The sequence below is a fragment of the Mustela nigripes genome, chromosome 3 (genome assembly GCF_022355385.1).
Source record: "Mustela nigripes isolate SB6536 chromosome 3, MUSNIG.SB6536, whole genome shotgun sequence".
Taxonomy (NCBI): domain Eukaryota; kingdom Metazoa; phylum Chordata; class Mammalia; order Carnivora; family Mustelidae; genus Mustela; species Mustela nigripes.
In genome coordinates, this window is record NC_081559.1 from 160,431,493 (window position 1) to 160,453,918 (window position 22,426).

The 22,426-nt window shown below is 33.9% G+C and overlaps 1 protein-coding gene across 3 annotated transcripts in view; it reads left to right on the forward strand.

Annotated features, from left to right (window-relative positions):
• VPS13B (vacuolar protein sorting 13 homolog B) overlaps positions 1-22,426 on the forward strand; it is a 756,179-nt gene that overhangs the window by 389,163 nt on the left and 344,590 nt on the right. For all 3 annotated transcript variants that reach the window (XM_059394925.1, XM_059394927.1, XM_059394926.1), the window contains 2 exons: positions 313-533; positions 11,834-12,037. In XM_059394925.1, the coding sequence (XP_059250908.1) occupies positions 313-533; positions 11,834-12,037 (425 nt within the window). The remainder of the gene's footprint in view (positions 1-312; positions 534-11,833; positions 12,038-22,426) is intronic.

Below are 22,426 nucleotides of genomic sequence, written 5' to 3' on the forward strand. Positions count from 1 at the left end.
AATGTATAAAATTACTGATATATACAGTATATTATACTGATACAATACAGTATAATACTGTATTATTTCTGTATGTTTTATGATGTATATAATTCTTGATATGTAGTATAATTAATACAAATATAAACATTTTTCAAAATTACTTTTAAACAGCATATAAATTGTTGAGCACATTGGTCTCTGGTATTGTCGCTTTTTTGATGCTGTATTAAATGTTTTATATTTCAAAATTAGATGATAGACCCCTTATTATCAAGTGACAACTGTATTTTTATATGTGTGCTTATCTGCCCCTTTTGTCCTTGTTACCAGGTAATGCTTTTCCTTGGACTATCAGCTTGCATCATTTCAGCATGTATACCCTTTTTGGTAAACAAGTGACACTTTGCCTAGTGGAACCAATGGGTTGTACCTCTACTCTAGCTGTTACATCTCAGAAACTACTCGCTACAGGACCTGATACAAGGCATTCATTTGTCGTCTGTCTCCATGTTGAGCTAGAGTCACTTCAGATAAAATGCTCGAACCCTCAGGTTAGTATAGTTGATTCATGAAAGGAAATTTAAAATAATGTGATTTCAGGACAATTGTTGTGAACTTTATAAAGGTTTCTCTTCTGTTTAGTGACCTAAATGATTTTTCAGAGCCATCAAGATCAGAATGGTTAGATTAAGAATTGCTTTGAAGCTTTCTCAAGTTTTGTAACTTAAACTCTTCTGAAAATGTAATGGTGGCAGCATAAATGAATCTTTTGGCTGAAAGAATGAAATCAGTTGCAGGTATAAAGTGTTTAAACACTGAAGGACTGCTTTATTATCAACCTGGAAGAGTCTTTTAACATGATCAAATACAATTTCAACAAGATTCTTACTCAGAACTTCTTTTGCTCTATACATAATATTTTTAAAAAGCACTGTTAACTACTTAAGAAATATATTTTACTAATCTCATAACATTTCAGTTGGTATGGGCCAAGGGTGTTGAATTCTGTAGTGTTACAATGTAATGTGAATTCCACTCTCCCAGATTTATACAAATTATTGTGTATAGTTAACTTGTTTCTTTAACCTTAAGCAGACTGTGTTATACTTTCTACATAGATTGTCAGTGTTGAATACCACTGAAATTATATTTAAAAAAAATTATTTTTAGATAGGTATTCGATCTGACAGGTCAATATTGATAAATCTGTGTTTATCTCAGCATTAGTGGTTATAAGCCATTAACTAAGCTCATTTTTAGACTGCATTTTTTTAAAGTGGGTTCAAATATTATTTCATATTTTATACAGCCTCCTTACTGATATCATCCTCCTTTCTCCTCTTCTTCCTGCCTGGTTAATGGAGGATTAAAGGGACCTAATGGCTGCCAGATTTCTAAATATCATGTGAACTGGTACAGTGTAAACTCTAATTAGACTATGAAAATTTTCAACATAGAATCTTCTAAAATAACTACTAAAAATAAAATGTAAAAATACAAAGAGATATGGCTAAGAGATATATTAAAATGGAATACCAAAAGTATTCAAATGATCTTAAAAAAAGTCAAGAAATGGTAACAGAGTTTAAAAACTGGATAGAAACAGAAATGAAATTTTATCATTTGCAACGATGTAAATAGCTATAGTCTATTATGCTAAGTGAAATAAGTAAGTCAGAGAAAGATAAATACCATATGATTTTACTTATATGTGGAATTTAAGGAACAAAGCAGGTGAACATAGGGGAAGGGGGGAAAAAAGAGGGAGGCAAACCATAAAAGACTCTTAACTATAGAGAACAAACTGAGGATTAATGGAGTATAGGCAGGCAGGGCATGGGCTAAATGGGTGATGGGTTTTAAGGAGGGTACTTGTTTTGAGGAGCCCTAAGTGTTATATGTAAGTGATGAATCACTAAATTCTGCTGAAACCAGTATTACCCTGTATGTAAAAAAATTAGTATTTAAATAAAAACTTGTAACATAAATAAATAAATAAATAAATAAAATGATAGAGCTGAGCTATTCTCACCAACAGTGTTAAATGTTAATGATGTTAACTAGGAGTGTTTAGATCATTAGTTAGCAAACAATAGCCTGCAGGCCAAAAACCCAGTTTTTATATTTTGTCTGAGGTTGCAGTTATGCAGAATTAAGTAGCAGCCCAAGAAAACAGTTTGGCTCACAAAGCCTAGAATATTTACTATCTGACCCTTTAGCAGAAAGTTTGCTGACCTCTGGTCCAGCTATTCCTATTAAAAGGCAGAGATTTATAGAGTAAGACTCCACTGTATATTGCTTCAAAGAGAAGCACTTGAAACATAAAGAAACAGATATAAATAAATGCATAGGAACAGTATACCATACAGACAGTGTAAGATGGCTGGACTTGCTTATTTTAATATCAAATAAACTAAAGAAAAGGGGTATTTTTTTTTTTAAAGATTGTATTTATTTGACAGAGAGACCAAAATAGGCAGAGAGGCAGGTGGCGAGGGGGGTGGAGTTGAGGGGTGGTTGGGTGGAGGTGTACAAAATTTCAGCTCCCTGCTGAGCAGAGAGTCTGACGCTGGGCTTGATCCCAGGACCCTGAGATCCTGAACCTGAGCTGCAGGCAGAGGCTTAACCTACTGAGCCACCCAGGTGCCCCAAGAAAAAGGGTATTACCAGAGATAAATAATGACATGAAACAAAAATGGGTGGAATTAAAGAAAAAACAGATGATTCTATTCAGTACTGCATAGTAGGAACTTTTTTTCACAATCTCAGCAGTTTTAAAGCAACTAGAAGAAAAATAAATACCACACACAGTAGGGGAGTTTATAACACCTTTCTCAGCAATTGATAAAGCAACCAGATAAAAGTAAATAATTGGAGATATAGAAGAATGAATGAAAAATACTACACACCCATCTTGATCTAATTGACATTTATGGAACACTGTATCTAACAAACGTGGACTACATGTTTTTTTCAGATGTACATTGTCTCATTTTGTTTACAAGATCAAAATAAAGTATATTATCTAATCATAATCAAAATGTATTAAAAATCAGTAATAAACTGTAGAAAACCTCTATATATCTAGAAAATAAAGATGCTTCCAAATAATCTATGAACCAAAGACAAAATCACTTGGACTTAAGAAAATATTTTGGTTGAATGACCAAAAAAAGTGGACATAGTAAAGTAATCTTCAGAGGAAAAACATAATTTTCAATATTTACATTAGAAAGGAAAAAAGATCTTAAGTCATTCACTTAAGGGTCCTCTCTAGAAAGCTAAAAAAAGAACAAGATAAACCCGAAAGAAGTAAAAGGCCAAAAATAATAAAGATAAGAGCAGAGAACATTAGTACAATAAAAAAAGAGAGAAAGATAAAATGCAAATTACCCACTTGGGAATGAAGGAGGTTTATCACACAGATCCTATAGACTTTTAAAAAAATAATAGAATATGAACAAGTTTATGCCAGCAAGTGTAATAATTTAGATGAAATAGAAATTTTTACTGTAAAATTACTGTACAGAAAAATATAAAAAATAGAAAATCTGAATATCCTTTTAATTCTATAAAAGAAATTAAATGTGATATCAAAATAAGTTTTAAAGAAAAGTTCAGGCCCCAGTGGGTGAATTTTACCAAATATTCAAGGGGAAAAAAATAGGAAATTTTTACAAATTTTTTTCCAGAGATATAGAATGAAAGATTCCTTCCCAAATTGTTTTATTTATTTTTTTTAAAGATTTTATTTATTTATTTGACAGAGAGAGATCACAAGTAGGCAGAGAGGCAGGCAGAAGGTGGGGGGGGTAAGCAGGCCCCTTGCTGAGCAGAGAGCCAGATGCGGGGCTCTATCCCAGGACCCTGAGATCATTACCTGAGCCAAAGGCGAGGCTTTAACCCACTTTAACCCCATTAATAAATGGTGATAAAGTAGGATTCATCTTAGAAATTCAAATTTGGTATAATATTAAAAAATCATTTAGTAGAATTCACCATATCAATAGAAGAGCTGAGAAAAATCCTATGAAAATTTCCATAGATGCAAGCAAAACATTTGACAAAATTTAACTACCCATTCTTGATAAAAACTCTAAGCAAATTACAAATATTAGAGAATTTTTCAAAGCTGGTAAAGGATATATGTAGGAAATCAAATATCATATTGAATTATTTTCCACTAAAATACAAAAAAAGCCCACAATGCCTGATTTTATTACTTAATCTGTATCATACTAGATGTCCTAGCCATTCCAATAAACCAAAGGAAATTAAAAGGCATAAAGATAAGGAAAAAGTAAAGATCTTTCTATTTGTTTATGATAAAATGTTTTATAGAAAATCCTAGAGGAATTAACAGCCTATTAATAAAATTATCAAGGTTGTAGGAGACAAGAGTAATGAATAAAAATCAGTTGTATTTTTGCATAGTAGCAGCAAACAACTAGAAACTGGAATGAATCCATTCTACTTACATTGATGCCCAATAACATGAATAAATGAATCTAACTAAAGATGTCCAAGTTTTACTGTGAAAACCAGAAAGCATTGCTGGGAGAATTTAAAGAACCTAACTGGAGAGATATACCTATTCATAGATTGGATCAGTCAATATTGTTCAAAGGGCAGCTCTTCCCAAATTGATTTTGATATTGGGCATAATCAAGTTTAAAAACATTTTCTCTTTTAAAGACACAATAAGATAGCAGAAAGTCATATACTAGGAGAAAGTGTTTAGTTTGTTTTATAAAGTTTTAAGGAGTGCCTGGGTGGCTTAGTTATTAAGCGTCTGCCTTCAGCTCAGGTCATGATCCCAGAGTCCTGGAATTGAGCCCCACATTGGGCTTTCTGCTCAGCAGGAAGCCTGCTTCCACCTCCCCGCCCCCCCGCCCCTGCTCATGTTCCCTCTCTCACTGTGTCTTTCTCTGTCAAATAAGTAAAATCATTTTTAAAAATTAAAAAAAATAAAGTTTTAATGTATTAGACCATGCGTGGCTTGGGGGGCTGTGGAGGCAGGAGAAGCAGAGGGAGAGGGAAGGAGAGAATCTCAAGTACTACAAGTCCAATACTATAGACCTCATCCAGAAGTGAGGAGAACAAAGATGAATAAGATAAACACATTGTTGGGGAGCAAGACTATTCTGTCCCTTCAAGGTCCTTCTAGATGGACTAAGAATCAAGTTGACATCAGAGAGATTAACAGAAGAAAATCAAATTTAATATTTGGGTTGAAAGACTTAAATGTGAGAAAGGAAACCATCAAACTCTTAGGGGAGAACACAGTCGTACATACTTATATACATATGATGGAATATTACTCAGCCATCAAGGAGAATGAAGTATTGCCATTTGCAAGGGCATCTATGGAGCTAGAGTCTATTATGTAAAGTGAAATAAGTCAGTCAGAGAAAAACAAAACCATATGATTTCACCCACATGTAGAATTAAAGAAACAAAACAGATGAGTATAAGGGTGGGGAGGGAGAAAGACGGAAGCAAACCATAATAGACTTTTTTTTATATGATTTTTTATTTTTTATAAACATATATTTTTATCCCCAGGGGTACAGGTCTGTGAATCACCAGATTTACACACTTCACAGCACTCACCAAAGCACATAGCCTCCCCAATGTCCGTAATCCCACCCCTAACTGTAAAGAACAGAGGGTTGATGGAGGGAGGAGGTGAGGGGTAGGCCAAATGGGTAATGGGCACTTATAATGAGTACTGGGTGTCATATGTAAGTGATGAATGACTAAAATCTATCCCTGAAACCAGTATTACTTTATATGTTAACTTAGTAAAATTTAAATAAAAACCTGAAACAACAATAAAAAATAGCATATGTGTGGAGAATTCACAAGAAATAGAAATTCCAAAGATAGGCAAAATGAGGTATATATGTCATCTTGGACTAAGGTGAAGGAACAGGGGTTTGGACTTCAGAGGAAAGGAATGCAATTTATAGGAAGATGAAAAAGAGCAAATGTTTAGTAAATGAATATTTGCTGGGCCACTCAGAAACAATGGGACATAGAGGAATTTGATCAAGCAGGCCTTGCTCTATGTTCCTCCCAGTCTACCAAACCTCGTTCATAACATACTATAGTTCTTAGTCTCATAGTTCTCTTCCTGGAGCAGGTCCTCTGCCTAAATGCTTTGAGGCAGTTGTGGGGGAGGTAAAGAGCTTTACCTGAATCTACCGGGTTTTGATTGCTTTTTAATTCAATATAATCTTCATGTCAGAGTGGGCCATCATGGGGCGGCCTGTCCTTGGCCTATGCAACATGAAGAAGGCCATGCCTGCACACATCTTAATATAGCTGTTAAAAGCCACAGATAAAGAGCAAATCTTGAAAGTACCATGAGAAAAATAATGCATTACTACAAGAGAACCAAGATTTGATTGATTACTTCTCCTGAGTATAAAGATCTAAAGAGCAGCATCTTTAATTTTTTTTTAAGATTTTATTTATTTATTTGACAGACAGATAGCATAAATAGGCAGAGTGGTAGACAGAGGGAGAGAGAGAAGCAGGCTCTCCGCTGAGAGCCCAGTGCGGGTCTTGATCCCAGGACCCTGGGATCATGACCTGAGCCGAAGGCAGCTGCTTAACTGACTGAGCCACCCAGGTGCCCCTAGAGCAACATCTTTAAATTGTGAAAATAAAAAAATAAAAACAGCCTATCAACCCAAAATTCTAAATTAAAAAATAATGTTTATGAATAAAGACTAAATAAAGACATTTTCACATAAAGGAATCTATCACCAGTAGAACTGCACTGTGAGAAATCTTAAAGGAAGGGCACCTGGGTGGCTCAGTTGGTTAAGTGGCTGCCTTCTGTTCAGGTCATGATCCCAGGGTCCTGGGATGGAGCCCCTGTTCAGTGGGGAGCCCGCTCCTCCCTCTCCCTCCCTCTTCCTGTTCCTCCCTCTCCCTCCCTCTTCCTGCTCCCCCCTGCTCTCTCTATGTCAAATAAATAAAAAATCTTAAAAAAAGAAAATAAAGAAATCTTAAAGGATGTCTCTCAGGCTGAGGGGAAATGAAACCAGACGTTCAAGCATCTTTTTAAATGTTCATTGGCCATTGTGTTTGTGAATTGACAGTTCATATTATTTACATTAATTTGTATTTTCCTGTTTATGAATAAGGTTGAACAGTTTTTGAATGTTTATTGGCCAATGAACTTGTTTTATGAATTGATCATTTATATAATTTACCTACATTTTCTATTAAATTTCTTAGCAATTTGAAGAACTTCCCTTAGGCTCTATAAATACAAACCCTGTATTTGTAATGCAGTTATTTGCCTTCATGGCCTCTTTTACCAAAAATGTTTAATCTTTCTTACTGAAATATATCTATAGGTCTGTTTTTATTTTCTGGATATCCTACCTTACAAAGAATACCATGGGCCCCTAAAATGCATCCACATGCATCCTAAAATTTATCATTTATTTTTAAGATTAATGACTCAAAATAACCTTTTTTTTTTTTTTGAGTGGTTTCTCACTAATCCATTTGTTTTGGTTTTGTTTTCGTGAATGCCAGTACTTCTTGTTCTTTTTGTGCCATGGACTTCTTTGAGAATCTGATAAAAGCTATGAGGCTATTTCCTAAAGTAATGTATATACCCACCAAATTTTGCATACGTTCTCAGAAGCTTTATGGAGTATTGATTTATAGCCAGTACATAAGATTCTTGATTCCGTTTTAAGAAAATATTTCCTTCATAAATACCAATTTTTGGTTTACCCATTAGAATGATACCAGAAGTTTTGATACTGGAATATTAATTAATTTGATTCATTATTGCTTAGATACAAAACCTTCAAGTAGTTTATATATTTTAAAATAAAGGGCAAGCTCTGTATGTAGGGCATGCCCAGAACAAATTCTTTATCCTGTTAGATGTTACTGTAGGTCTGTATATCAACAATGGTGAACTGAACTACTGTGTCAGTTCTTAGAACTCATTGCTGTTCAAGGGCCTTAGACAGTATAAATATTTAACCCAGTTGAATATTCAGAGTTTTTTTTTCTAAGGGTGATTTTCATTAACCCGTCCCTTTAACTTAACTGTTCAACAGTTACCAAAGTTACACAATTCTCTTTAATGTCTTTAGAAACTAGTTTCTTTGATCTTAAAAATTATATTTACTCTAAAATTAAAAGACCCTGTAGAATCCTGTTTTTAATATAAAATTTCCCTTTAATATAATAAAAATTTCCATTAGCCAATAAATTGGTATATTTTATTTTCTTATAAGGCATTTCTAGGAACCTAAAGCCATCTTTACATTTTTGGGTTGTGAGTATGTAGAACTAGAGAAAGAATGGGTTTATGCTTTTTATCCTGTTTATTCATAGTTTTTATTGCTGTAAGTTATGTTCAGTTTTAAGAAGGGCTCTGAAATTTGACATTAGTGTCTAGGAAAACAGCACTGAATTTAAACAAAACTGGGTTTGTATCCTAGTACCACTCACTCATTCTTAATTTTTCTGAGCCCCTGATTTTCATTTTTATCTTTAAGCAAAATTAGACTGGGTAAGGGTTATGCTTTATATGAAGAGTCTTTTTAAAAATATTTTTGGAGGCAAGAACTTTTTTTTTTTGAAACTGAGCTCCAATAATTAGTGACAACCTACTTGCCAAATGAGCTAGACTTTTTAAGTTTGTATTCACTTAGAGCTCTGGTGTTCACTGTGGATTAGTGATCCTTTGTTAAAATTCCATTCCTGCTTGGTTTCCATTGAAATTGTGTATCCGTGGTTTTCTTCTATCTGTGGTTACTCTTTTATCTGAGTCTCTCTCCTAATACCCTGCAAAACAAGTTCTTCCTGCCTAACTGGATAGAACTTTTCTTTTCATGCCCCTATATCATTTCCTGCACTTGGCTGTTGCTCTTGCTAGTCTTGTGCCTGGAATGGCTTTGCCTCCACTTAAATTGCATCTGCCCTTTAGGAATGTATCTCCTTGAGAATTATCTCAGCCTCTCCAGTCCAATTAACTCTCCTTTATGATTGGCTATACATTAAATGAAAAAGTAGGGCAACTGGGTGGCTCAGTGGGTTAAGCCGCTGCCTTCGGCTCAGGTCATGATCTCAGGGTCCTGGGATTGAGTTCCGTGTCAGGCTCTCTGCTCAGCAGGGAGCCTTCCCTCTCTCTCTCTGCCTGCCTCTCTGTCTACTTGTGATCCCTCTCTGTCAAATAAATAAATAAAATCTTTTTTAAAAAAATGGAAAAGTATATGTAAAGTTAATTTTTAAAAAGTAAAATATTACATTTTTTATATTCAGTAAGTTTTTTATATATAAGGTGTTAATATTTAGTCACTTTCAGAAATATACATAAAACCTCCTCATGGGGCACTCATTTTTAAGAAATTTTTAAAATTTTATTAGGATATTCTTAAATGCAATAAACTGCACGTTTAAATTATCTAATGCTATATAATTTGGCACATGAAACCATTCTCAGAATCAAGATAATGCATTCATCCATCCTCTTCAAAAGTTTCTTTCTGCTACTGTGTTATCCTCTGTTTCACTTCTTCTCCTGTTCCAGACAACCACTGATTCTGTCTCAGATTAATTGTCATTTGCTAAGATACTGTATAAATAGAGTCATACAGTTGTATTCTGTGTCTCTAACTCTCCCCCCGCCCTTGTTTTTTTGCCTCACTTCTTTGATTCAGCATAATTATTTTGAGACTAAGCCTTGTTTTTCATGAATCCATATTGATTTCTTTTTACTCATAGATACCATTCTTTTGTATGGATATATTGCATTTTGTTTATCTACTTGTTGGTAAGCATTTGAGATTTTTTCCAGTTTTAGATTACTATAGAAAAATTGCTATGAACATTTGTGTTCACGTTTTCGTGTGGACATAGACTTTCATTTTTCTAGAGTAAACACTAGAAACATTTCACTAGAGTGAAATGGCTGGATCATATGGTAGGTATATGTCTTTTTCAGAAGGCACCAAACTGTATTCTGAATTCTGCATTCCCATCAGCAGTAAATGAGAGTTTCAGTTGTTCTACCTCTTTGCCAATACTGGTATGGTTAGGCTTTTTATAGTTAGCCATTTTAATTGGTGGGTAGTGGTAGCTCATTGTGGCTTGAATTGGCATACTTTTCAGTACAGCTTGGAGGATAAGAATTGAACATTTATCTTTAAATTTTTTATGTTTTTAAAACCTTTGAATTTGGCAAGTCTGAGTTCTGTGATAGCAGCGCTCTCCTTTGAAAATAAAAATATGTTTAAAGTTTATGTCCATGATTGCTTGGTACATTAACTATACAAGTACTTAGTGACATTCATACAAATTATTTAAGGCTAATTGTTAAAAGAAATAAGAAATAGTGACAATAAAAACATCGGTTCTCTTAAATAAATAAACTGTATGCCCTTAGAAGTATTTAGAAATTGTTTTCTTTGGTTTATGCTTTCCTTATTTGTCAGTTTTTATTCTTTAAGAAAAAGTAAAATAATCTTTTTTCAAAATATTTAGCAACAAAATTTTTTCTTTTTAGTTGGAACTTAGTCTTGATTATGAAGGACAAAAGAATTTGAACTAAAATTTTTCTAAGAGGTTTTTTGTAAGATCTCTAGCCATTAGAATATTTTTTTAAGCAAAAAGAACTATAACCTGAGATTTGAGACTTCATCACACACAAAGCAAGAGAAAACTGTAACCCAAGTACTGTTTTATATCAAATAAGGGTTGACAACAGTGTTTTTATGCATCTGTTCTGCCCACATAAGAAGCCAGCTTTATCATCTGGATGTGTCCTGGGGCTGAAACTTCTTATAAATATGAGAATTTCACTTTTTTTTTTTATGGCAAACGGAATATGGTATCCAGCTGTGGATTTGCTTATATATTTTGTTTGCATTTTTTTCCTTGGGCTTGTTTTATACAGTATATGGCAATATGTTGTCATACAAATTCCATGATTAATGCTTATTTATGAAATCTTATGTAAATATCTTAGAACTTAGTCAAACAATGTGCAAGTTAAACAGTTTTTTCTCTGAATATTGGAATGACAAATCCAAGGGGAATAGTAGGTTGGATAGTTTATGTTCTTTATCTATAGCAAAGTTTCATATGTAACATTTTCCTTTTACTATTCTATGTTATGTCATTCTTTTTCACTTTATTTTGCTGGGCAAGAAATTCCATTTCAGTTTTATCCCTCAGAAAAATAAGGAGTATTTGAATGTGGAAATCATTTAGAAATAAAAATGGTAATTAAGTAATCATATTTACTAGTATATATTTGATATGAAATTCTGATATTGACCTCTGCTTCAGAGGCATTTCTTTGTGTATGTTCTATTAGTCATATATTAAAAGCAATCCACTGCCCCATAATCAGCTGTTTTGTTAGCATTATTATCATATTAACATGATTTTCCCACAAAAATGCTAAGTTGCTCATAAAATATCACAGTATGAATATGTGGCAAACTTTATGGGTAAATTCATTTTATCTCCAAATTCAAATCATGATAAAATGCTTAAAGTTATAAACTTGTTACATGAATTTTCTCTGTATATCTCATCAGAATCATAGTATCATAAAATATTTATGATCATATGTATAATTATACTATATAATATAATATTTTATAGATCACAATATAATATGATTAGTGGTACATTAACAGATTTTTATTTCCATATATTTATTCCATTTATTTATTTTTATTTCCATATATTCTTGTTTCCTTAGACTTGTTTTAATTTTCTCACATGTAGTAATTTAGTTAATTGTCACTAGAAGTTGAAAGGCTTATTTTCCCTTTTTTTCTTTTTTCCTTCTGCTCAGGTGCAGCTCTTATATGAGCTAACTGAGATCATGAATAAGGTCTGGAATAAGATTCAGAGGAGAGGCAATCTCAGTCCTTCCTCAGCCTATCTGGAAACCATGGCAGGGCCGGCTCCTGGTTCTCCGGTGAGAAGCAGCGTAGGCACAATTCCTCCAGATACCAGCACATGCAGCCCATCTGCTGAGGTTGGAACTACTACTGAGGTAAGTGTTTCTGAAAAATTCTGTTGCCAGTGAAGGGTGATATATACCGCAGAGTTCTGTACCAGGATTGAGAATGAAGATGACCTCACTTCTGTGGAAGCTGGCAGGTTCTGAAGGCTCATGGAGAGCTGTGGTAGCAGTGGCTCTTTATTAATGTTCCTTTTAGGTCCCAGAATTCTAATTACTTTCAGTATGTAGTGGGGTAGTTCAGGACAGTGGGGGGTTCTCTGAAATGGAAAAAACTGAGACACGGTAAAGGTATGTTTCCTCAGATGTATGGAAACTTAGCAACTGAATGAAAATGAAGTTCATGCTCCTTTCCCCTGCCCCCTCTGTCCCTGCCCGTTTTGTAAACCACAGTGTTCTTACCATCTTTCCATTAGTGGTTTTTAATCCTGTCAGACCCAAAGTCTTCTCCTTCTCCCTTACAATCATAGAAAACCTTCTTTTCATTTTTAGCACCCTAACTTCAGCCAACATGCCAGTGCCCTTTTAAAACAAATATTTTATAATGTCCCTTTACTATCCTGAAATGAAAATAAAAAATAATATAATCCACATATTTTCAAAAATATCTAATATCTTAAAATATAAAAGATTAAAGAATATAATTCAAGGTATAATAACATGTATTTCAATATACATACAAATGTTCAGACAAAACTATGTTAGAAGAAGATCTGATGAAGTAGTTAGGTACATATAATTATTGTGAATGTGAGTGATACAGATAGACTTGTGAAGGTCTATATCCAATATCACAAGTAGTACTGTTGTGGCATCATTTATTGGTGGTGTCATTTTCTGAAATAGTGGCAACCCTGGTAAAGATTTGAACAAAACAATATTCTTTTCATTTCAGTAGTTATGTTTCTAGAACTGTTGGTATTTTTAAAAAAAATCGTGCAGAAAATGCCAAAAAAATAGTGTTTAGATCTAAAACTGAGGTCAATTTTATTTCCAAAGTTGATACACAAGATTTTCACTTGTATAAATTTTCATGAGCTAGGGAGCACCCGTGTGACTCAGTCAGTTAAGCATCTGCTTTGGCTTATGTTCCCAGGGTCCTGGTATTGATCCCCATGTTGGGCTGCATGGTCGGTGGGAAATCTGCTGCTCCTTCTCCCTTTGTCCCCTCCCTGCCCTGCACATATTCTCTTTGTCTCTCTTGAATAAGTCAACAAAATCTTTTAAAAAAAATTTTTCTAAGATAATTTTTGTTTTTCAGGACAGTCTTATTCTCACAGAACCTCTTGATTCCCCTAGTCCAAACCTTTAAATGCCAGTAGTGACACCCAGTCATTGAGTCAAAGAACAACATCCTACTACATTTCCAAAACACACGCTAGGGGGCTGAAGTTGCGCCACTGAGAACTACTGGAAAAGACAGAAGTAGAAGTTATGTTTGTGCATAAAGATATCATTTCCTGTGGAAATAAAGAATTGGCAAAATACAGAATTGAAATAAGAAGCAAGTAAAGGAATTTTTTTTTTTCAAACAAATCAGTAAAGGCAATCAAACTCACTTAAATGGGCTTGTTTTGAGGCTCTAGTATTAGAATAGATTTATTAGACAACAGCACAAGCAACTTCTCTGACCCTGCTCATTCAAAATTCTGAAAAACACAGTGACCTGAGTGATAGGTATTACTTTGTTCACCCCCCACCCACCCAAATGAGGCATAGGTCAAGAATCTAGAATTGTGCCATATGAAGTTAATGGGGCATATCATTTCTAGGGTAAAAGCGGTGAGTTCTTTCTTGGAGATTCCTAATGTTCTTAGAATACAAAAGCTCCTGCAGTTTAAAACAACAACAACAACACTATATTGAATGCAGTAGTGTCCAAACTTGCTTAACCAAAGACTTTTTTCTGCATATTAACATTGCACAGAATACACTTTGTGAATATTTTGGAAGAGTAATCAAAGCTTGGAGTGATAAATTGCTAGACAAAGGATAGTACAAGTGAAATTGATAAATGAAGTTAGATAACAGAGACATTTCCCTGGCAGAAAGGAAAGTGTTCCATTAAATGATTGTTTGCTAAGTACTTTATTTACAGGAATGTTCAAATGAATGTGACTACCTGTTTTGGGGAGTGGCTTTTTATTAGAAAGAAACATTTAAAAAACACTGAAAGACCAGTAAAGACAGCACTCTCATGGAATGGTCCCATTAGGGACTGCCATTCACACAAAGTACAGTATAACCTACTCAAAAGAACATAATGGCCCTGTACAAGATGTAATGGAGATGAACATGGCCTGTAATTGTAGGAGTATGATTAACAGATTTATTCTATGGGATCTATGGGGATTTTACAGAGAAGGTGACATTTCAGATGGATCTTAAAAATGATACGACATTAGTAACAATTTTGCTTTAGTAAATGTATTACAATATGATAAGATAAAAGAACGATGTCTTCATTAGCCAAAATGGGAAAATTAACAAAGGGAAAGATTAAAAAGGGGAGATTTTTTTCCAATCACATAAAAAGAAATTAATTCTGATTTTAAAAATAAATTCCATACATTACTGAAATTAATTTAAATTTAGAATGTTGAGAATTCTTTCTGATTGAGTTATAAACATTAACAATGAAAATGTTCTAGTGGATTTATTAGTTTTGTGTTAGCTATGGATTTTTTTTTTATTAACATAAAATGTGTTATTTGTTTCAGAGGTCCAAGCTTGTGAATCATCATTCTTACACAATTCACAGCACTCACCATAGCACATACCCTCCCCAGTGTCCATCACCCAGCCACCCTATCCTTCCCCCGCTACCGCCAGCAACCTCAGTTTGTTTCCAGTTTCGTTTTTCTGCATGTGGCTATCCAATTTTCCCAACACCATTTGTTGAAGAGGCTGTCTTTTTTCCATTGGACATTCTTTCCTGCTTTGTTGAAAATTAGTTGACCATAGAGTTGAGGGTCCTTTTCCAAGCTCTCTATTCTGTTCCATTGATCTATGTGTCGGTTTTTGTGCCAATACCATACTGCCTTGATGATTACAGCTTTGTAATAGAGCTTTAAGTCTAGAATTGTGTTGCTGCCAACTTTGGTTTTCTTTTTCAACATTCCTCTGGCTATTTGGGGTCTTTTCTGGTTCCATATAAATTTTAGGATTATTTGTTCCAGTTCTTTGCAAAAAAAAATTGATGGTATTTTGATAGGGATTGCATTAAATGTGTAGATTGCTTTAGGTAGCATAGGCATTTTCACAATATTTGTTGTACTAATCCATGAGCATGGAACATTTTTCTACTTCTTTGTGTCTTCCTCAATTTCTTTCATGAGTACTTTATAGTTTTCTGAGTATAGATTCTTTGTCTCTTTGGTTAGGTTTATTCCTAGGTATCGTAGGGTTTGGGGGGCGATCGTAAATGGGATTACTCTTTAATTTCTCTTTCTTCTGTCTTGCTGTTGGTGTATAGAAATGCAACTGATTTCTGTACATTGATTTTATATGCTGACACCTTACTGAATTCCTGAATGAGTTCTAGCAGTATTGGACTAGAGTATTTTGGGTTTTCCCCATAAAGTACCATATCATCTACAAAGAGTGAGAGTTTGACTTCTTCTTTGCCAATTCAGATGCCTTTTATTTCTTTTTGTTGTCTGATTGCTGAGGCTAGGACTTTTAGTACTGTGTTGAATAGCAGTGGTGATAGTGGACTTCCCTGCTGTGTTCCTGACCTTAAGGGAAATGTTCTTAGTTTTTCCCCATTGAGAATGATATTCACTATGGGTTTTCATAAATGGCTTTTATGATATTGGGGTATGTACCCTCTATCTTTACACTGTGAAGAGTTTTGATCAAGAAAGGATTAGCTATGAATTTAATCTGACCTGTGTGAAGATGATGTGTAAATGAAAGAATCTTACTGCAGAAGATTTATTTATTGGAGGAAGACCATGTAAAGCAGCTTACAGATGGTAACACAGACTTATGGAAGAAAAAGTAGCAAATATTTTCAGAATGTACCATCTTCTCTTGTTTACATAGTGTGGTCAAGAAAAGAGGTGAGTAGTCTGATATGGTTTTGAAACATACAATTACTTGTGAAACTTGTTCTCTGAGAAATATCTTAAAATAATTTAGCTGCTTTATTTCCATACATGGCAGGAAGATATTTGTGAAGACTGTTATGATATGATAACCAGTATTAGGGCTGAATCTAACTTTACAAGTAAAAGGTGTCTGTGTATTAAATATTAAATATTTAACTTCCCTCCATGCTCTCAAGATAATAGTTGTTAGATGGAGATCAGGGTTAGCTATGTATCCTTTGAGTTTAAATTTCTCCTTAGAGTATTAGCCTATAAATGATGACATCTGAAAATACAATCCTTGTTTTCTCCTGTGTGTATGAATGCTACATCTATGACTCAGTCTGTGGTTTAATTTATCCAGAATTCAAAATTTGTGTCCAAGTTTTCATTTTCTGATTTTTCTTTGTTTATTATGCAGCTAGAATTGTGTGTAATGGTCTTTGTAATTTTCGTTACTTTACTTTTGAGTTCTAGTATGTTAGGTATGTTACCATGATCCCTTGAATTCCATTTTTTAAATTTTTTATAATTTTGATGAATGTGCCTGTATATTACTTACTAAATGAAATAAACTTTGTTCTCTCACTGGAGAAGCTACTTAATAAATGGGGTTAGGAAGGACAATGAGTAGAGTGTACACATATATTTTGTGTTAATCCATTTTAAAAACCTTTCTTCCTATTTGGACATGGCATTCCTGGAAAGCTCTTAGCATCCCTTTGCTCCTTTTGGTAGTTATCATCCTAATAATCTTTTGATTCTAAGAAGACATTTTATGAACAATACTGTCATGTAAGCAACAGAAGTCTCTTTATACAGATTTAAGTATAAATTGTGTGGTTAGTTAGAGCAGTGCTTCCCTACCTTTTTCATGCCATTGAATATATAGAAAATGATATTTGTGTATGAAGTTATCAGAAAAATTTCTAAGTCACTGGAAGTTCCATTTACCTCAGATCCTGTCTGATGATTCTGAAAGTCAAGGGATCTATGTCTCAGCATAGTTGTGACACATCCCATTGTGTTTCCACACAGTAATCAGGAAGCTCTGAGTTTACTTTTAATATTTTTGTTATTGTCCCATAACTAGTTGTTGTTAGATTTAAATAAAATTGTTACATTGAGATTGTTTTATAATTATTTTCTACCTTGCTCTCCCATTATTTCAAAATAGTAGTATTATAGAAGCATAGGACAATTGTGATATATGCTTTAATTGTTGTGATACACTCTTCTTCATACAGTCAGGGCCAAGGAGAAAATTAAAAGTTAAATCATAATGACATAGTTATTTAATCCAAAACAGGTTTTAGAAAATCTGTTGTCAAGTTTCATGGGTTATTTGACTGATTACTTGACTGCTTAGTTCTGAGTACGTCCCAGTATTGTCCTCATCTTTATAAGAGCTAGGCGCATAAAAGGCATACCCTTGATTAAACTGAAAATGTTGCCATTGCATAATTTATATATAGAAATATGGCTGACCTCAGGACCTAATGCAAAAATTTTATGGAGGAGATTTACACTAGCTTTATATTTTGGAGTACCCACTAAACTAAGTATTTTACTAGCAGTATTTCTTTTTTTTTTATTTAATTAATATATAATGTATTATTTGCTCCAGGAGCACATGTTTGTGAATCATCAGGCTAACACATTTTATCGTACTCACCAAAGCACATACCCTCCTCAATGTCCATCACGCAGCCACCCGATCCTTACCCCGCTTCCCCCAACAACCCTCAGTTTGTTTTGTGAGATTTAGAGTCTCTTATGGTTTGTGTCCCTCCCAATCCCATCTTGTTTCATTTTTTTCCCTCCTACCCCCCATGACTCTCCACCCTGCCTCTCAAATTCCTCCTGTCATAGAGATCATATGATAATTGTTTTTCTCTGATTGACTTTTTTCATTCAGCATGATACCCTCTGGTTCCATCCACATCATTGCAAATGGCAAGATTTTATTTCTTTTGATGGCTGTATAGTATTATATTGTATATATGTACCACATCTTCTTTATCTGTTCATCTGTTGATGGAAATCTAGGTTCTTTCCTAGCTTGGCTATTGTGCACATTGCAAGCAGTATTTCTTTTAATTCTCAAACCAATGTTATGAGGTGGGTAATATTATCATTTCCCTTTTAGACTAAAAAATCTGTGGCTACAGAGGTTAAGTAATTTGCTTGAGGTCAGAGAGAGAATAAGTAGCAAACCTGAAATGAAAATTTCTGCATTTCTACCCAAGTCTATAATGTATACTGTCATATGAATTATGGGACACAGTGCATTTGATAAATCTTTCTTTTTTTAGTAAATTGGCCACTAAGTATAGATGTATTATTTATCCCACTCAGCACTTGTGGTTTTGTGTTATATATTTTTTCAGTTCTGGAATGTTCTTGGACAATATCACTTGAGAAAATTCTTCTACATTATCTTTAGTCTCTCTTTCTAGAACTTTTTCTCTTTCCATGTCTTTGAACCACTTTTTGTTTTGTTTTGGTTTTTGGTCTTTCCCCTTTTTTCACATTCATAAGCCTCTATTTTCTTTCTAGGTTATTTCCTCAATTTCACTATTGTTATTGTCAACTATTGTTAAATATTGACATATTGTTAATTATGATTTTATGTCCCACTTAACTTTTCTATGTCAATTTTTTAGTGTAAATTACACCAATAAAATTACATTTTATTGTAAAATACACGTAAAAATTACCATTTTAACAATTTTAAATGTACCATTCTGTGGCACTGTTGTGCAACCATCACCATCATCCATACATTTCATCAACTGAAATTGTATACCCATTAAATAATAACTCCCCATCTTAACCATTAAGCTTTCCAATCCATGAACATGGAACATCTTTCCATTTATGTGCATATTTTTTTTCATTTCTTTCGCAGTATTTTATAGTTTTCAGCATACAAGAGTTAAACCTCCTTGGTTAAGTTTATTCCTAAGTATTTTGTTCTATTTATTTATTTATTTAGAGAGGGAGAGAGAGATTCTTCAGCAGGCTCTATGCTTAGCATGGAGCTCAATGCAGGTCTTGATTTTACAACATTAAGATCATGACCTGAGTGGAAAGCAAGAGTCAGACTTTCACCTGACTGAGCTACCCAGGTGCCCCAGTATTTTATTCTTTTTGATTCAGTTTAAATGGGATTGTATTTTTAATTTCCGTTACTGATTGTTCACTGTTAGTATATAGAAACACATTTTGCTGAATTTATTAATTCTAAACTTTGTGTGTGCGTGTGTGTGTGTGTGTGTAATCTTCAGGGTTTTCTACATAGAAGCTCATGTTTTTTGTGAACAAAGATAATTTTATTTCTTCCTTTCCATTTTGGGTGCCCATTATTTCTTCATCTTCCCTAATTGCTCTGACTAGGACTTCCAGTAATATATTAAATAAATATTCCACTTAAAGTTTTAAATATTAGATAATATTTTCAAGATGGACATAATTTTCTCTTTTGCCAGTAATTTTGTGTGAAGGGAACTTTGTTTTAGATCTAATAAATTTTGTACAAATAGCAAAAGACATAGTGAAAAATTGATGCTTTTTTGCTTTTTCTGTTTCTATGTTATATGTGCTTTTTATGCTGTTTTTTATCTGAAATATGTGTTAAGTTTTTAATAAGGTAGAGTAAAATGATTTAGACTGAAAGGCTTCCATTGATTCAGAGGTAAAGATGTCAAATAATGATTATATTATTTCAGCACTATACTAGGTGTGAAATAAAAACTCTCTACTACCATCCATTCCCTGTTATCTTTCTATCAGAGGATAACCCTAAGTTAAGTGATCAGTACAGTGCTTGGCGCACAGCAGGTTTCAAACACATTGCTATTGAATATGTGGATGTTACATGAATTGGAAATGTCAACTCATTATGACTAAGTTAAATCTGATTTATTATAGTACAGGGCATGTATATAATTTACTAAGTCACTGTAAATATATTTTTATATAAATTCATAAAGCTATATAATGAGCTTTTTATTTTTTTTCCTATTGTTGTTTTAAACAGAAGTATTTTTTTAATCAGATCTGTTGTCTGAATATTTTGAGAGTCTAATCTTTTGTTTGTTGTCTTTTTAACTTTTATTCATAATAGATTGTTTCCTTATGTGTTATGTAACCTTGTATTGGGAGTGTTTCATAGTGTAACTTTATCTATGAGACTTTTATATTATGGTTGAAGCCTTCTTCCCACAAAAGGATTTTGTGTGTTTGCATCCTTGAGGGAATCCAGGTTACTAGCCTGAAAACCCTTTACTGCTAATTTTGTAATGAGAAGTTTCTTTTAAACATTCTGGCAGTATAAAATCATTGAGCCCCATATTGGGCTCTCTGCTCAGCAGGGAGTCTGCTAGAGATTCTCTCACTCTTTCCCCCTCTTCCGTTGCCCCTCCACATACTCTCTCTTGAAATAGTAAATTTTTTAAAAAATGCATTTTTTCCTGTTTTATCCTGTAGGTTTTTTTTTCTTTTTTTTCCTTTTTCTAATTTAGAGAGAGATGGGGAAGGGCAGAGGGGGAGAGAGAATCTTAAGCAGGCTCCACACCCAGCACAGAGGCCAACGGGGGACTCCATCCCATAACCCTGAGATCATGACCTGAGCTGAAATTAAGAGTTAGACACTTAATCAACTGAGCCACCCAGGTGCTCCTGTTTTTTTCTAATCTCTTAAATTGGATACTTGGCCTAATGTATGTTCAGCCGTTTACAAAATTTTAAATATTTAAGATAACATTCTTTATCCTTAGAAGAATTTTAAAATATTTGAATTAGGGCATGGATATGTATACACGCATAATAGACAGGTGGACCAGGAAATTTAGTGCATAATGGATTCTGTTTCCTAGAGACAATTCTGTATTATACAGAAGGGGGACAAAAATTTTAGTATGCAGCAAAAAATATAAAATACTGAGTCCATGTTAGAATATAGATTTACAACTCAACCAAAAGTAAAAATTGACAGATTAACCTCTCATGTTGGAAGCTTTGGTTCATGGCAGAATTTGACTTCTATTCTTCATTGATTCAGGGATTAAAATAGCTTTATGCAGCCTAGCTTAAAGAAAATATGAGACACACACACACACACACACACACAAGTATTACTCAGCCATGGAAAAGAATAAAATCTTGCCATTTGCAACAATATGGATAGAGCTGGAGAGTATTATGCTAAGTGAAATAAGTCAGTCAGAGAAAGATGATTTCACTCATATGTGGAATTTAGGAAACAAGACAAAGGAACAAAGAGGGGGAAAAGAGAGGGAGGCAAACCGAGGAACAGACCCTTCATGAGAGAGAACACAGTGGTGGTTAGCAGGGTGGAGGTGGGTGAAGGGATGGGTGCAGGAGATGACGGGGATTTGTGACAAGCAAATGGTGTTGCTCAGCAAAGGGCTGAATCACTCTGTTGTACACCTGAAACTTATATTACACTGTATGGTAACTAATGAGAATTTAAATTAAAAAAAAAATCTTATATGAGGTGCTTCATTTGTTAGTCTGCAGTAATTATTTAAAACATTTATTTTCAGTTAAATTTAAAGTGACTAATAGGAAAAATAGTTACGTGTGGCCAAAAGCCAAAAACTACCAGTTATAAAATAAGTCCTGGGGATATAATGTACAGCAGGGACTATAGAGTTAATAATACTCTATTCTGTGTTTGAAAGTCGGTGAGAGAGTAGGTCTTAAAAGTTCTCATCACAAGAGAAAAATAACTTGTAACTATGCATGGTGATGGATGTTAACAAGACTTATTGTGATCATTCACAGTATATACAAATAATGATCTTGTACACCTGAAACTATTACAATGTTACATGTCAGTTATATCTGTTGAGATATTTATTGAAAAACAGAAGTGAATATTGGACTGAGAAGTTGTTTGACATTAACTGCTATAGCAAAACTTTTGTCAGTTTTTTACTTATTATGGTACAATAATATTAAGCAGTAAGCTATGTCAAGATATTATTTCAAACAACCCTTTAGAAAGTAAGTTTAGTTTGGAGCACCTGTGCTTGGCTTAGTCAACTTCAGCTAGGCAGCTATCTCTTGGTTTCGGCTTAGGTCAAGATCTTAGGGTCTAGAGGGTATCACGCTTAGTGAAATAAGTCAATCAGAGAAAGACAACTATCATATGATCTCCCTGATATGAGTAAGTGGAGACGCAACATGGGGGGGTTAAGGGAGTAGGAGAAGAATAAATGAAACAAGATGGGATTGGGAGGGAGACAAACCATAAGTGACTCTTAATCTCACAAAACAAACTGAGGGTTGCTGGGGGGAGGAG